The sequence below is a fragment of the Indicator indicator genome, chromosome 8 (genome assembly GCF_027791375.1).
Source record: "Indicator indicator isolate 239-I01 chromosome 8, UM_Iind_1.1, whole genome shotgun sequence".
NCBI classification, from domain to species: Eukaryota; Metazoa; Chordata; class Aves; order Piciformes; family Indicatoridae; genus Indicator; species Indicator indicator.
In genome coordinates this window covers 23,194,450-23,212,085 of record NC_072017.1, presented here as the reverse complement: position 1 = coordinate 23,212,085, position 17,636 = coordinate 23,194,450, and the positions used below count along the sequence as shown (strand labels likewise).

At 41.3% G+C, this 17,636-nt stretch overlaps 1 protein-coding gene across 1 annotated transcript; it reads left to right on the top strand.

Moving 5' to 3' along the window:
• Positions 1–14,829: 14,829 nt before the first annotated feature.
• Positions 14,830–16,093, top strand: LRAT (lecithin retinol acyltransferase). The gene is made up of 2 exons (XM_054383232.1): positions 14,830–15,366; positions 15,941–16,093. The coding sequence occupies exons 1-2, from the start codon at positions 14,830–14,832 to the stop codon at positions 16,091–16,093; spliced, it is 690 nt and encodes a 229-aa protein (XP_054239207.1).
• The last annotated feature ends 1,543 nt before the right edge of the window (positions 16,094–17,636 follow it).

Below are 17,636 nucleotides of genomic sequence, written 5' to 3'. Positions count from 1 at the left end.
GGAAAAGGACAGACGAGAAAGCAACTGAGGAGTGAGAAGCCTACTGTGCGAGTCAGGAGCACACATGTTTGGTTGGAGGTGCTGGGACTGAAAAATGCCAGGATGCTGGGAGAGCTGATGTGTTCTCAGGGAAGTTGGATCAGAAGCAAAACTGGCTGGACTTGACTGGATTCTCACTGCCTGAAAACTGGGATATAACCAACACTTCTAGTTCCAGTATTATACTGCTGTCAGCAAATGATTGAAACTTAGTGGCAAAGTGAGAAATCAATCTCTGCCTTTGGGAAACATAAACTAGGCAGTGACAGCCTACTGCTTGTAATCAATGATTGCAAGGGGTCTGTGCTCTGTAACTTAACCATCAGATCTCACATGTAAACTGTGTGGATCCCAGAAGATTGAATTTCTGGATCTGGACAGAAGAGAGTTGGCTTTTTTAATATGTCTATGGATTTTTGTTTGGTGAAATGCAATGTTCCTAAAGGAAAGTCTATTGAAAGTCTATTACTCAGAGATTGACAAGGTAACAAAATAGGACTGGCTTCCTATAGTACATACATTTATGACCTTTTCTTATATAATATTAAGATATTTGCAAAATTAGTAACTCAGAAAAAAGCTCTTGGTTTTATTCTGTGCAGGTGAATAAGTAACTGCTGCAACAGTACATATGAAAGTGAGAGACACACATTGTCTTGAACTTTAAATTGTGACTGTTTTCTGCAGACATCATTGGAATAAACAGACATTACAGAATTACCAGGACAGTAGCAACTACTTGTATTTTCCACCTGCATGGGGAGCAGGGAGATTGGTGTGTTAAGGCAACAAAAGTTGTCAGCTAATCCAGAAATTATAAGTAGCTGCTATGCATCCTTTAGAAATACCACATTGCTAAGACCAAGATGAATTTTCACATTCAGAGGTGGTGGAAGAAGGGTGCCTGTCACAGTATTTGGCTTTAAAAAGGTAATAGGAATTTGGGAGACAGAGCAGAAGGGATCAGTTTTGTAATTTTGGCATCCAGCCTCACCTCTTATTCTCTGGATGCTCTTGTGGGAAGAAAGTTTGTGTTTTTAGGAGTACTACAAACAGTGCAGAAAGTATTCACTTAAAATGACAGTTACTTATTCAAAATGTACTGTTATTTGTAGTTATCACTAAAACACATTCATTTATCTATTGAACAGATTTACCAAGTGGTCCACATACTTACCGCTTAGAAGATCTTGCCTATACTAGAAGTGGAGACAAAGGCAACTCTGCAAACATAGGTATTTTTTTCAGGTTTGCTGAAGTGATGTAAGGTTTTCACCTAAGAGTTATTATATACCAAGAGCTCTTAATTATTTTGAAATCACATGACAGTTGATTTTGATTTTTTTTAATTTGTCTCAAAATAATCCATACAACCCAAGGACTTTACTAATTAAATATATGTAGTTTTCTGTTTATCAGGTGTTGAAATCTAAGGTACTTAAAAAAAAAAACTTTCATGTCATACTATAAAGATTTCTCTTGAGGTTTGCAAAGTCAAGCTCCCCCAAGAAATGCCTTTTTAGGGTTTCCTTTAAATGTTAGTTGCCACTCCTTCTTGTGCATGTGTTATGTTATATAATATCTTGGTTGTCTGATCTCATGTATATTTCCATACATGAATTTTGTAACATGCATATGGCTAAAACATTGACGGTGTTGGGAAATACCAAAGGTGTTCTTGCATGTAAGAGAAAGCTTTTCATACACTGTTAATCCAAATGGTGTATTTCAGTGTGCAGTCTCTTTACATTGATTCTGCTGCTTCTTGCATTGTTTAATAATTCCTTCTGTTCCTTACTTCTGCATGCAACAATTGGGTCTCTCACTTGTTGGAAGATGAGAGTGTGTGGTGTTCAAAACTCAGTATGAATTAAAGGTGCGTTTGGGACTTGATTTGCCTATTAGCTATGATGCTAAAATGGATTAATTTTGTTCATTTAGGAATAGAGTTTTCTTGTTCTTGTTTGAAACCTTTTTGGGTTGAGTAATGAAGGAATGCTGATTTTTCTTCTTTTCTTTTTTTCTGTCTTTCCCAATGGTTAACCACTGTTGCAGTGTAGGATTGACACATCATGAAGGATGCATAGCTGATAGACTTCCTCAAGTGTAAAGACACTACTTCTTTGCTAAAGAACAAGAGTAACAAAACAAACTTGACCTTTAAGATTAATTTAGCTTTGCAGTCCGCAGATAAAAAGATCCCTTTGACACAAATCTACTTTCCTGATCCTGTTGTGGAACTTGAGCTTCAGCATAAAGTTATCTGAAGCTTATGAAAGCGTATTTACAGCAATAAAAATGTAATTGCAATTTCTTACACTTACGTCAGGATCTCTTGCAAGGAGTGGGGCAAGGACCAAACCTTCAGTCACCGATCAGGCCTTGTTATGGTTAATTGCAATTACTTATCTTAAGTCTTGCAAATCATTTTGGGGTAGACAGCTGCCTGTGGGTTATGATATTTATGTCCTTTAGGTGTCTCTTGGTGGTAGTCACTTTTTACAGCCAGAAAAAGCCCAATAATTGCATAGTCTGGGAGCAGTTTTTATGTCATGCCCCACACTCTGTCTTTACTGACAGGGGGGAAGCTGTTACACTGTTGTTGTATTGTTTTATTAAGGAGCTCATTAAAGAGGATGTACAGTTTCAGTTAAGAGGAGAATCTCGAATCAGTTTTGAAAGGATAAGTACAAATAGGTTTTAACAGCTCCTACTCCAGCTAACACCATGTACACCTACCAGGTGTGATAGCACGGCATCCCCTCTACTACCCCTACCTGAAGAAAACTTTGACTGCTGAGGCCCTGCAGAATTATTTCCAACATCTTTTAGAGCAAGGAAAACCTGAGGAAGAACTAGTAACAAGGTGAGTTGCTTGCTTGTGTAGTCCACAGTTGTATGGTAAATATATGATGAGAACTTATCTTAAAGTAAATATCTGATGAGAACTTATCTTAAAGTATGTTAACATAAATATTGCAAACCTGTGTGCATCATCTTCAATATTTTTGTGTATTCTCCTTTGCATTTTTAAATACCAACCCTTGGGTGTAGCCCATCTGGCCCTATAGACTTGTGTGCGTCTAAGGGGTATAGCAGGTCACTGACCACTTCCTCAGTTATTGTGATGACCTCATTCTGATTCCCTGACTCCTAGTACATGAGGCTGCCTGTCCAGGGAACTGCTGATTCCAGTGCTAAAGACCGAGGCAAAGTAGGCATTGAGCACCTCAGCCTTCTCCTCATCCTTAGTCACTATGTTTCCCTCTGCATCCAACAAAGGATGGAGATTTTCCCTAGTCCTCTTTTTGTTGTTAATGAATTTATAGAAATATTTTTTATTATCCTTAACAGCAGTAGCTAGGTTGAGCTCTAGCTGTGCTTTGGCTCTCCTAATTTTCTCCCTGCATAGCTTCACTGCATCTTTATAGTCCTCATACACCCCTAACCAGGACACTTCTACCTGGTGTTCATTTTCCAAAGAATATCCTCTGCCAGCAGTCAGGATATGTAACATTTTTGTTTTCACGGTATACTCAGCTGATGCTCAGGGTCCTTCCTGGGGAAGTGAGGCATACACTGTTCTCATAGCATGAGGTGATAGGCCTAACTCATTTTCCAGTAAATCAGTCAATAGATTTTAAACCTTTCTCTCTCTTCAAAACCAACCAAAAGCTCAGTACTGCAAGAAAGCATTCAGTCTTCTAAAACCTGTTTTGATACAATGCCAGTTATTCTGCAGATACAGAGACTCTGCCAACATCACTCTATATTTCCATGGGTAATGCATAAACTGTTAAGTGTCTCTTTGCTTGTTCAAAGAGCCTGAGTTGGAAAGGTGTAGCTTAAACCTCAGAGGGAGCTTGGAGTTATTTTAACCCCTGATCTTTTTTACTTGTAAGTGCTGTTCTTTGTCTTCGTAAGCGGCTCAGTGCAAATCTCACATGCTGTTTCATAAGTGCTAACAAGTCTATGTATCTAATAAACTGATAGCAAGACATGTAATTGAATTTCCCCTGAAACAGAGCAGAGCAAGGAATAAAAAAATGTTACTCCTCATAATGATGCTTCTAGAAATTCATTCATTGTTGTTTCTTAATGTTGTTTGTGTCAATAAATACAAGTTGAAATTTGCTGTGTCTGGATAAAGCGATTTTATTTCGCTTAATTAGATTATCTGTTCCTGGGTTTGGCCCTTTAATGACGTGATAATGGAGCTCTGTGAGTGAATTGAAAAACTACTGGGGAAAAAGAATAAACCCTTTTGTGGAAATATTTAGGATTATAAGGATTATGCTCATGTGTTTCAGATTGTATAGTTTCTTTTTAAATTACTTGTTTATTTTTTTAATTTTGATTGTCATAAAAAAAGCTGTCTTACTCTTTCATTTCCCTTCATTTCCTTTATTTAAATTGTGACTGGATAAAAAATATGTATTAGTTTTGCTACTAAAAACATATCCACCATGGCTCTGCCTCTCTACAGAATAGAAATTGTCAGCCAGCTCCCTTTCAATCTTTTCCATTAAAGCTATTAAATAGGTGTAGTAAACAGAGAAAGTGTGAGATTATTTTGATAGAGAACACTGAAAGCTCATAAACTTCCAGATTTTCAGGTAACATACTAACAAAAAATAGTCTTTCAGGCACCTCCTCCATACTTGCAAATCCCAAACTTATGTGATTGCTTCCTCCCTTGTGTGGAGTGCATTCTTAATAGATCTAATATATTAAGATACAGCTTAAGATAAGCAACTTTTCATTTTGTGGTATTGAGTCAGTCACTTAAGAAGGACAGTAAAATTATCCTGTGAGAATTTGCTCTTTCATCTTCTGAAATATGATTATCTTCTTTATGCTTTGAGAGTATCCTGATACTCAGAAAAGCATGAAAACTGATTTTCTTCTTACGGGATATTTTTACTAATTGCTGAAGAATAAGAAATGTGGATAGTGATGCTTCTAGATTGCTTTTTGTATATCTGGGGGCAGGGGCAGGAGTTCTCTACAGTATATCTCATATACAAACACCTCTTTAAGCCTATTGACTCAGTTCCTGCTTTCCTCTGATAGGAGGATTTTCCTTAATCCAAATGCATTAAACAGGTTTTGTACCATTATTATTTCCATGCATTTTAACAGGAAATTTACAGGGAAACCTGACTTCTTTGAATATGTGCAGAGAGCACTTCAAAGGAAGTAGTTAAGCAGGCACCCCATTGTGCATAAGCATAGGAGTTTAGCTAGAACAGTGAATTTTCCTTGTTTTACTGGTTTCTGTCACAGACTTGGTATTCTTTGAAGGGTTTGTTTTCTGTGCTTTTTAAAAGCACCTCTTAAAACCTGTGATTTAATTGTACAATTAGATAATATTTTATTCCTTTAGATCTCAGTTAATGAAACTTGCATTTATCCAGCATAATTAAACAATGTATACCAGCATTTTGGTTAATCTATTGTTGCTGCTTAAGACTGGTAAGGTGGTTATAATGGTGTTTGAGGCTTTTTTTATTTTAATTGTGTAAGTGTATTTTTGTGTATGTGCAGAAATATCTTGGATGCTCAGGTGCTTCAGACAGGCCTTAAATTATTGAAAGTGCTGACATCTTGTATGTTGCTTCTTAATCCTAGTTTTAGCTAGAGTATCTCACTGCAAATGTTTCTTTAGAGTACTTGAAACGAATGTGCCATTCTGTAAGGTTCCAGATTAAGATCTGTTGCTTGTATTACACACTCTCTGCCAGAATTAAGTGCAGAAAGCAAAGTTAAATTCTCAACTCTTCTTGCTATTTGCTTTTACTTTTGTAGACTCTTCAGTTTCTCTCCTGATCTGTTTAAATGATTGATTTTCATGAAACTTGTTCTGAGAGCTATTAGCTTGTGGGATGCATAGTCCATTGGTCTAATTCTTGTGGAGAGATCTGCCAATTGTGAAATCTGCTTCCTGGAAGTTTTGGCCATTTTTTTTAGAGTAAAATTTACATTGTAATGTTTTGGTAGATCTCTAGCTCTCATAGTATATGGTTATTGGTAATTTGTATTGATATTTTTAGCTGAAAATTTTGTGGGCTACTCCGATCCTGCTATGTAGTTGATTATTCCGTTAGATTTAGTAAATTGTGTGGATAGGTTATTGTGGAATTTTCCTGGCAACTAATTTTCAGGAAAGGTCAACAGAATGCTAACACCAGGTTTTTTTCTTAATAACTACTAATAATTCTAATACTAAAGTACAGTGTGGTAATAAAAGTGTAGAAGAAACAGTGCAAACTCCTTGCCTGGGAGACAGGCACTGACACTCCATTACTGTTTGCAAGAGCATAACGCAAACTACTTTTTGCCGGGTCACTCAGCAGAATGATCTCCTCCCACAGTAAGTTCGAGTCACATGCCTAAGATACAAGAGTCGTGAATATCAACAGCCATCACTTTCATAATGCTCAAAAGGAACTGAAAAATAACAAACCTCAGAGTGACAAAGTAGGCAGCACCAAGAACACCGCAAGAAATTCCAGCTGTTTCAGAGTGTAGGTTTGAAGAATCTGTCCCAAACAGATGAAGATACAGATAGGTAACTAAAGAAAAATAGGTGGTGTTGGAGGAGGCTTGATTTAAATTACAGCAGTCAAACATCTGGAAACAGAGCAAGAATTGGATATCATCTTTCTCTGTTATTCCCCATGTTTTAATGATGTTCTGATTAAATCCTTTCCTATGGAAAAAAAGGAGTCAAGTCCTTAGGCAAAGAAAATGTTGGAGGAAAACAGAAACAAAGGAAAACAAGCATGCAAGGAAGATGACAAAACACTGAAAACCTGTGCAAAGAGAGGCAAATGGAAATATACTGTAGACCTATTTATGGAATTTTAAAGAACTTTGTGAGGAAACCACGGAGCCATTTGCCAAACTTCTACAAGTTTCCAAATTGGAACTGCACCAGTCAAAAGCAAGGATGGAAAAATGCTTATAGTAGCAGTGGAACGGGAAAAAATATGTCTGTCACACTGAACTAAAATTTTATCTGAACAAAGTACCTGGATCCAAGAAAGCACTGGAATATAGCTCTACTTTTCATTTGTTACAAAATTTATCTGTAGTTAGTTTGAAGAGTTTGATCTAGTGAGTCAGTCATTTCTCAGTAATGAAGAGGAAGCCTTCCCAGTTAGCTGGTAGCCTATGTTAGCGAAAGTGAGTTCCAGGAATTAAGTGATTGTATTTTGCAGTATTAGAAGTAAGAAATACTAAAAGTGCCAACCTCTGCCCACTGTGTTCTCTGAGTTCATGCTGGATCTTGAACTTCTCGCCTATGGAGCTTTCTGTATGGGCGTTGCATCTTGTGAAGTAAATAAATAAATATAGAAACCAGTCTGATTAGAAATTTATGAGTTTTAAAGTTGAATAAGAGGAGAATGATTGCGTTATGGTCTTACCTTAAAACTATTAAGGGCTGCTGATTAGGGGAAAGGGGAAGGAATAAGAAGGCAGGGATGGCTGTGGTTTAATAATCTTGGGTTAACTTACAGGCTTGACTCAGCAGTGGGATGGCATCAGAAGCATGACATTTTTGCATGCTGTCTTTTACTTGATGTTCAGTACAAGTATCTTACAAAATCTCCTGAGAAACAACGTGTAGACTTTATTTTACAGATACGAGTTGCCAGGAATCCATGGATTAAATTTTGTTCTGAGGAATGCCCTTGGTGGTGGTGGCGTAGCATCGCTAAGAAGCGACCCACAGGCATGTATAAAAGCATTGGTTTTAATGTAGTTATCATTTATAACTCTATTACACAATCTCTTTATAATGAGTTTTTGAGCTAGAACTGTAAACTTTTGGGTTTGACTCTTTAGTTCCTTTTTAATTTCCTGGTAATACACATTATCTGCTTACTAACACAGAGAAGTAGAAAGTCGATTTAGAATATTTGGTGAAAAAGATGTGTACAAGAAACTGTTAAGGAGTCTTCAAATCAGTTGTGCTCTTTATTGTGTGCTACCTATGCTTCTAGATTCACCAGCAAAATCAGCTTCTCAGAAAGGTTGTTGAGTCTTAGAGAATGCGGATTTACTAGACAGCTCTGATGAAGTGTCTCCATGTGAATATAGGAACTTTTAACTGTATGACAGCACCTCTAGCTTAGCCTATGACTCCTATATATATAATTATACTGATAATTAATATAAATCCGAAGGAGAAAACTAGATAGATAGGACACACCTTTTGTCTTGCCAATGTTATGTGAAACTGAAACTAACATTTTTGTTTTGCAATTGTACAATGAGTATTCAATAGTTTAAACATCTAAACCTAGAGGTGCTTTAATGTGGCACTCCCATGGCTACTGCAAAGCACAGTTGTGCCACCATAGGCTGAGAAATGCTTACATGTACAAATCATCTCATCTTAGTCAAGAAGACTCTTCACAAAATACGATTATGCTTATTTAATAAGATTGATGGTTATTTAGGATGATGTATGAGTCAGATAACAGAACTGAACACAAAAGAAATTTGATTGAGCACTAGGTACCAAATAAATTGAAGCTATTCAATCTGTTCAGGTTTAGATGCTTGAAAACTCAACTGTAGAGTTTTCCTTAAGTATATTGATTCACAAGTGAAAAAGCCAGATAAATGGAAAAGGTATATATGACTTTGGATAACCAGCAGTCCAAGGTTTGGAAAAAAATCATCTGAAAATTATATATAAATATATATGAATAAATGCACACAAGACTTGGATGACATAGAGAATTCTTACGCTGATTATAGGAGAAATACCCTATAAAACTTTTTAAAAAATAATTTGCAGAGGTGGTAAAATGAAATGTTGGTTTGCTGTGTTTTGTTTTATCTTTCTTACAGGGCAAGGCATTTGGACAGATGCTGTTGGACTTCCAGATTAAGAATGTTCCTGATTTAAAATCACTGATAGAGTAACAGGTATTTCATACATATGCTTTTAACACTGAGTGGTAGAAAAACATGTTATAAACAAGAGCTGGTTTCTTGAGTGAGAGGTTTTTTAAAAGTCAAAGAGTAGAAATTAGTGACAATTATCTCTCAGAGGCTTAGCTATATGGCACAGATTAGCAAATGTTTTGAGTAATACCAGACTAATAGCTTTGTCTGTGACTGATAACATTTCCTGTCCAGATAATACATTGGATGAAGAATTAATTGATTTCCTGTAAAACAGAATTTATCAAATTGCAACATAACATTTAATTGAGACAAAATAATCTTTGTTTCAAAATGGAAATTGTCTCCTGCTTAGTCCACCTTTCTTTTCGTTCTGTCAATCTTTATTTGAAAAATAAATGGACGAATATTGTTGAGCTCCTTCAGCTGTGTTTGTGAGGCTGGGTAACCTGCTGTGCATTGCTATGAAGTCAGCACTGTCTGATACTGGGGAACAGCTTTCACTGTTGGGCAATTAATTAATAATTGTTACTGTTATAGAGTGACTAGTAGTAAATGCTGGTCTTTGCTGGTGATCCACTAAACTTCCAGCACTTTGTCCAGTGAATGACAGATTTTATTATTACGGTTTCCCACATCTCTTACTCATTAATCCATTGTTGAAAGCTCTGACTAGTAGTAAATTGCAGATCTTGGCATGGGAGTAAACTAGAAGATGAAAAAAGGAGAGTGCTGTGATCTAGCCTGCCCACTCACTTTCTTGTGATAGTGCAATCCTGTCAGGGAGGAAGCGGGGCTGGTGGAATAATACCTTGTTTTGTTTCAGGGCTGTATGTCCTCATTTTGTGCAGCAGAGTCCTGCATTGCCCTTCCCACAGAAAGATCAATCTCCTGCTGTGAACAGATACCATGGTGAATGCTCTGTGCTCCTTTTCTCTTCTGACTCCCAGTTATCACCTCTCCATCTACTTTCCTGCACAATATGACTAACATCTTTAAATTAAGGTACTATTAACTTCACCTGATTAAGCAGAAAGTTAAAAATCTGAATTGTACTTACTGGAACAATATGAAGGTGGAAATTGTAGGCCAATAACTGTCAATATTTCCTCTGCAGAAGCCATAGGAATATTAATCGACATGTTCAGGCATTTTATATTCAGAAATTAATATTTTCCTTTGTTTTGGTGAGTCTGGTAATTGTTTAGTGCTGACAAAAGGAAACATTACTAATATCAATTTATGAAAAAAAATATTCTTCAATTGTCACCAAAACTATCTCCTAGTCATGCCTAAATCTCAGTCTGTGCTACCATTATTATTAATTTCCTAGCCTCTTGCTTGCTAATGAGAGCTAGACAAGAAATTGTTCCCATCTTTTCTGTGGTTTTGTTAATTTGAAGTGAAGGTATCATAAGTGACTGTTAACATCCATCTAAACATACTATTCTCTTCACAAGTCGTAAGGTCTATCTGTGTATACAGCATGATTCAATCTAGTTGTAAAAAACGAATCATTACTTCACTGCACAAAAATACACAGTTTAATAACTTTGAAGGGAAAACAGCAGTTGTTTGGTTTTATGTTGTTTGCAGTCTTCGTTAGAAAACTCTTGTTAATAATTTGAAGCCTGTTAGTTTAGCAAAACAAAAGGATTCAGAAGAAATAAAACTGATAGACCTCAGCAAGCAGACCTACAAGGACAAAAACACTACAGTAAATATTTGCATAAGTGACTCTGTAAATGCATATGCAATAATGTTTGAATAAAAGTGAACCTTTATAACTAGTAGATTTGTTTTAGTCATTTTTGTTGTTTCTTCTGCTGGAATAATGATACTTAGTTCAAAGGTTCTTTGTATTGCAGTTGTTTCGCTTGCCTGCAGTTTTGTGCATTGTCTTGCTGGTTCTCGTTTTCCTTCAGACTTTGTCTGTTCTGTTTGTAGTTTTTGTTAAATGTGAAAACTGGAAAGGCAAATGATACTGTTTTCTAGAGAGCTGGTCATTTGCAGCTCCACGGCGGAAGCTGTAATTTGATGAAAAGAATGGTAGGGTGTTCAAATAGATGGGGTATGGGAATACATGGGTGTTACATTTTATCTCTGGAATTGCCCTTTTGGAGGCTGTGAAACCAGCCTTCACAAGCATGTTTTCTGTCTATTGTTTATTTCAGTGCACCATCTTAAAGCAAGTGGCATTGCTTTTCAAATACTTTCCTTTCTAATTACAGCCTCCAAAAATCCCTGTCTGAAGATTTTACTCTTCTTGACCTCCTTAATGTGTTTGCATTCATGAACCTTCAGTCAGTTAAAAAAATGCATTTTGCTTGCTTGTTAAACCAGGGCTGTTCGTCACCCTTCCAATTTCCTTTTTTTCCTGCTTTTTCCCCACTGTGTTAGCTGTGAGGGCAGGATGGAATTAGTAACTCCTAGCACATAAATAAGGTTCCATCTAATACAGGAGTTTCAGTGTAATGGAAACTGGCTCACTCCTCTTACCTGGGAAGTTTTTGTGCTGTGCCTTCTCCGCACTACAGAACAAAGACTGCATTCTCTTACCTCTCACAGCTTTCCTAATGCATCTTACCTTTCAAATCATGAAGTTTATCTTTAAACTATTCTGCACACAGCTAGCAGCCCCAGCATCCTTTGTCAATGTTTGCTGTTTAATATTTCAAAAGTGATTTTCCCACTGCAATTTGTGTATTAAAGACACAAAAGTAGTTTTACAGAAGTGCTCCACTAAAATATGGGAAGTGCTTTATCCTCTTCAGAGGAAAAGTAATTGTAAGTATGCCTTTTATGTTTTGTGTTGTGTCATAGCAGTTTAAAAACACTGCAGCCCTTAAAGTTGAAAAGCAGAAAATGTTGGGTTGCAGGTTACCTTTCACAAATCTCAATTAGTTTCATTCAGAAATGACTTTGAGATGTTGTATTAAGTGCTTTGCAGGCAGTTGCGAAGTAGTGGCAAAGCATTGCCTGGGTGGGTTTCACTTGCTGCAACTGGGTATGTGTTGGCTGGAAGAGTGAAGCCATTTCACAGGCCTGTCCATTGTGTAATGCCTTTTGTGCTTGTTCCATTAGGGTTGGGGTGTCCAGGCTTGATGGTGAAAGAGTAGTTTGGGGGAAGGGAGAGGGGAGGCTCATTAGAGCCTCAGGTATGAGGAAATTGCACTGCAGAAATGCCACACCTCTCACCTTAGGTCTTTGAAACCATGCAGTAAGGCTCTTTGTCTCCTCTTAATGGAGATTCCTCTTCTTCAGTTTCATCCTGGTTTCCTTTACGGATTTACTTGAAATGGACCCTGGTGATTTTGGGATTAAAGCTAAATGGCATCAAGAGAACAAAGAAAGAATGCCTCCAAGTAAAAGATCCCACTGGGAAATGTCTTTTTCTGACAGGGTGTTCAGATGAATTCTTCTACCTTCCTTAGGGCAGGGTAGAGGAATCTGAACTGCAGGACCAGAGCATCTCTAACACCTACTTGAATAAAGGCCATCCAGATGCTTCCTTGACAACTTTGGGGAAGGGGAAGCAGGGGGCAGGGGGAGGTGTGGGAACTGTTTTGAAATGGCAGCCCAGGGCAGGCCCAGTGCTTATATTGCAGAAGGGAGAGAGGAACTTTTCTCTCAGGACTTTCTGTGGAATCTTTGATGACCACCTGGCTATGGCACAATGCTCCAGCTCTGGACCAGCTGCTGTGACCATCACCAAATGGCCTCACGGGCCTGTTACCATGATGAAGGGTTCTAAGAGAGATGGGTGGATGGATGGATAGATAGATATTTTTACCTGTCCCTTAAAAATACTGTACTATTTAAAAATGAGAAAAGCTCCCCATCTACTCTGTTTTTATTTACTAAACTAATAGGAAAAGCTTCAAACTTTCCAAATACAATTTAAAACCAAGATTTTAAAAGATGCTATTATGTGTGGCTGGTGGCTTATCCACAGGGTTCTTGGCAGCATCACAAGCCGCATCTGTATTTTCTCTTTTGTAAGTGATGTGATTTGAACTAGAGACTTGAGAGGGCTTAAGCCTCTGTTGTGTAAAAATTTGGCTAAGACTCCAGAGAAAATCCCCAATGCCTGATCACCCAGCTAAGAAATGCTGAGGTTCTGGTCTGCAACAAATGAACATACAAGAGGTTATGGTGAACCTCTCTCTTCGCAGATGAAGCAGGGTGCTTCCTCAGGAAGCTGCTCTCTGCTTCAAGCAGGAGGAAATGAGAGGGGCACATCAGCCATCCTTTTATGGTTGGCAAGCAGTGAGGTAACCTGCTTCCCTGAAATACTCCTTTTCACTGAGGAGTGGAAAACTTGCTTTGGGTCATTGGTCATTGATAAGCCTTATCATTCCTGTGCACAAAATCCCACCAGATCCCTGTTTCAGCATCCATGGTGATAGGGAGACGCTCACCTGCTGGGCCCATCACATCCCTTTAGCCTTTCTAGTCCTAGCAGAGCTGATCCCTGATGGAAAGAAAAGGGGATGGTGAACATTTCCTCTTTTTTTGCTGGTGTGACTGGCATGAGGGTGGTCTGGGGATGTCATTCTTGATCCACAGGCTCTCAGGTTTAAAGTGACTGAGATGGGAAAAATAATTTGATGTTTCGACGAGGTTTGACTATGGAGACATGCCAAGCTGTTACACACTCCTCTTCTTGCTTCTGTTTTTGGTGCTTGGCACCGAGTATGTTTGCCGAAGCATCCACAACCTGCAGGAGGAGAGATCAGCAAGTTGGCAGCTTTAGAGCTTGGGTTTGGGTGAAGATGCTTTAACACACTACCACTTCACCAATATTGCTTCCTCCCCCGCCCACTCCGAGTTTCCCACAGAAGTAAAACCTTCGCTCTGCAGCCGAAGCTGCAGCGCTGGAGCAGGAGCGCCAGAGAAGCCCGTGGCAGCGGGACGGGGAAAGGCGAGGGCTCGGTGAAAGGCTGCGGCGGCGGCGAGTGAGGGGTCGGGAGGGCGGCCCCCTCCCCTGCCACTCTCCGGGCCCCGCCATCTTCCAGGTAAGATGAATGTCTGTCCCGTTCATCATCCCGCAGTCCCCTATGCAGCGGGAATTTGCCTGGCTACTGAAACTTCGGAGCCTCAGACGGGGCGGCTTTGTTGACCTGACAGGGCTATTCTTTTGTGGGCCCTGTTGCCAGGATTTATCCATTTACATAATGGATTAGCATAAACCAAAACGCAGGAGAATGCCTGTCCGCCTTTTCCCACTCTTTTTTAGCTGGCGGACCTTTCGGGCGAGTTCATTTATAAACGTGACTTCCTTCCCTCCTCGGAGCCCTGTTTTCTTCTCAGGAAGAAAAGCGCGTTCGGGAGCCAGGAACCCGCTCTTCACTCCCGCCATCGAACGAGTACTGCGGCAGCTCTATTCCACTGCCCCCCGGCCTCCGAGCCGGGCGCCACTTGCCCCGCAGGGTTGCTGCCCGGGCGGGTGCCCAGAGCTCCTTGGGTCCCATCGGCGGGAGAAGGTAAAGGAAGCGCCTGTGGCCCCGGGACCATTCGCTGAGCTTCCTGGAGCGGATAAAGGCTTTAAACGCACCGTTCTTGCTCTTCTACCTGGGCATCCCCGAGGACAGGTCGGAGAGCTGCGGGTGGCACACTGGTCCGGGCTGCGGGCACGCTGCTATTGCGAGGGCCGAGCCGAAGTCGCGCCACCAGCTCTCTGTTCGGCTCAGTGTGCCCGTCGCGCTTCCCAATAAAATGCGGCTGCTCCTCGGGGCGGGCGCTCCCCGCACGCCGCTCACCCGGTAGGCTGGCCTGGGTGGCCGCCCCGCCCCGCCCGGTAGCCTAGAAAAGCGGGCCCGGGGGGTCGGGGCTCCTCGGCGGCAGCGAGGGCGCCCCTCGCCGACGATGAAGAACCCGGTGCCGCAGGCGGCATCGCTGCTGGAGAAGCTGCTGTTCCTCGTTCACGTCCGGCCCCTGCCCGCGGGCTCCGATGAGGAACCACCGCCGGCCCCCGGGTACTACGACACCAGCTGCTTCAAGCGGGGTGACCTGCTAGAGGTGCCCCGCACCCTCTTCATCCACTTCGGCATCTACTTGGGCGAGAACCGCGTCGCCCACCTGATGCCCGATATCCTGCCCGCCTTTACAGGCGACCGCCGGCAGATTCAGCAGGTAGTGACCAACAAGCGGCTAATCCTGGGCGTCATCACCAAAACGGCCAGCATCCGCGTGGACACGGTGGAGGACTTCGCCTACGGCGGCAGCATCCTCGTCAACCACATGGACCGGCTCTTCGAGGACCAGGTGCTGGGCAGCGAGGAGGCGGCCCGCCGGGCGGAGAAGCTGGTGGGAGCCACGGCCTACAGCCTCCTCTGGAACAACTGCGAGCACTTTGTCACCTACTGCCGGTACGGTGCGCCCGTCAGCTTCCAGACCGACAAGGTAGGGCCCAGCTGTGGGCGCTCGGGAGCCTCGCCGGGAGCCGCTCCGCCGGGAAGGTGGCAGCTGCCAGGGGAGGTGTTGGCGGCGCCGGGCTGACCTTCGCGGCGGCGGCCGCTGCTGTGCTGGGCACTCCGCTCCCCAAAACTAGGTCAGGCGCCGCCACCGGCCCGGGACGCTGCTGCCCGGTGCCGCACGCCGCTCCCAGACGGAGCAGACGGCCACGCTCCCTGCAGCGGGTACTGCTGCCGCCGCAGAGCTGCTCGGGAGGGCGGGTGGCTTGGCCTCTGTTGGCTTCAAGCGGAAAGGAAAGTGAAGCTGGATTCCCAGGACAAATGCTCTCTAAATGCTATGAAGTTACTGGTTCCTGCCAGAGCCACAGGCAGTACTGGGTTAGCCCCAGTTGGGTTGCGAGCCGGTGCCAGACTCGCTCCTCACTGTGTACTGAGCCCACCTGGGAGCCTGGGTAGCAACTGCTGGTTTGTAATAGAGTGTGGGCCTCTCCAGTTGGCCAGTTAAAGTTCTTCTCTTTAACCCCTCTTTTTGTTTTCCCTTGTTTTATTTTCCTGTTTTTCAGTTCTGTGAGACTGTGAAGATGATTATTCGGGACCAGAGGAGTGTTCTCGCTTCGATGCTTGTGGGATTAGCATCAATAGTCTGCCTAGGTTTGGCACCTTCTACCACGCTCCCCACTATCTTTATTCCCTTCTTCCTGTGGATGGCTGGCTAACAGCCTTCCTGCAAGTTCACAGCCAGGGTCTGTATATAGGATGTATACTACTGTATTTATGAAAGCACAGATTACTCATCAGCGCCTTAACCTTGTGTGCCATTTTTAAATGCAACTTTGTCTATAATACAGTGCACAGGGCATAGCTTACTGTGTAAGCCAAATTATAGATTTCCTGAAAATCTTGGTATATTTTAACACACCTTTAAATCATGAAAAAGTAGGGATGTGATGCAGTTCTGCTCCTTGCTTTTAGTCATAAGTGATTCTGGTAATATCCTTCATGTTCTTCAATTAATTAGCTGCATACCTAGGTGCTGTAACTATTAACAAAAATGGATGATGGAATTTTCAAAGTGATGGATACTGAGACACTACTTACCTCTTCCTTTTAAAGATATAGTCTATATTCAGAAGTTACTGTCTCCCTTCCTGAAATACTGTTGAGTGGAGACACAAGTAACTAAAGTGGATGGTTTTGATAACAAATAGAATCAACCCTAGGCTGGGTGCTGTGTGCTGCAGCAGCACATCTGGCCAGATTGGCTACCATCATTTCCCTTCTGGGAAACGTTCACAAGTCACTCATTCATGTTAATTGCATAAGCACTTGCTACGGTATTGAACTTTTTAATTTGGTTAGTGGTAAGGAAAGACAACAATTTTCCTTGTTACTGGTTGTGATTAGTATGGCTAACATAAATGGCTACAGAATGTTTTATGGGACACAGGAAGGAACCAGCTTGTTTTATGACAACTAGTGACGCACAAATGTCGACAGTTTCCTGCGTTCTAGGGCACATGGTGGGGAGGAGGAAGACAGATGCCAATTTAGTTCCTACTTTCCCTCAGCTATGGGTGCCATAAAGTATCAGGCATCATTGGAGCAGTTTCTGTGGTGGCTATATTGTCATTTTGGATATTGCCTTAAAACAGCATGCCTCTTAAGAGATGTCTGTCTATACTCTTCTCTTGCGAATAAGTATTTACTTGCAAGCCAGCAGTTGGTGCTAAAAATGTTTCGTCTTCAGTGTTGGGGCCTTTCTCTTTATAAAAAAGAATGTGTAAAGTTGGATTTGAAATCAAGTTCATCTAGGCAATTGTTCGAGTGCTCAAAACCTTTGCTATGTTTTTTCTTAGCAATATCTTGATGTATGCAGAGAAATTGTTCAGCTTCTGGAATGCCTCGTGTGTGATACACACACATGTTCACATGCTATGCTTGCCTACCTTCTAGTCAGAGACAAATACAACGTTGTCATCACCAAGAACTGAGTCTGATTTATTTCTTTCTGTGAGTGGTAGTCAATATCATTAGCTCTGCTACTTAAATGACCACTTACCACATTTTTAGAGATACTCAACTGCGCTATAAACCTCCTCCTTCCTCTACACCTTACAGCTGCTTGAAGATTGGATTTTTGAACTGTGAGTCGACTTGATCTGTAATCATCTTTCTTCTTCTGGCTGCTCTACTATAACTGACAAAGAATGTAAAGACTGGGGTGAAATTCCAGACTCATAGGAAACAGCAGCATGACCA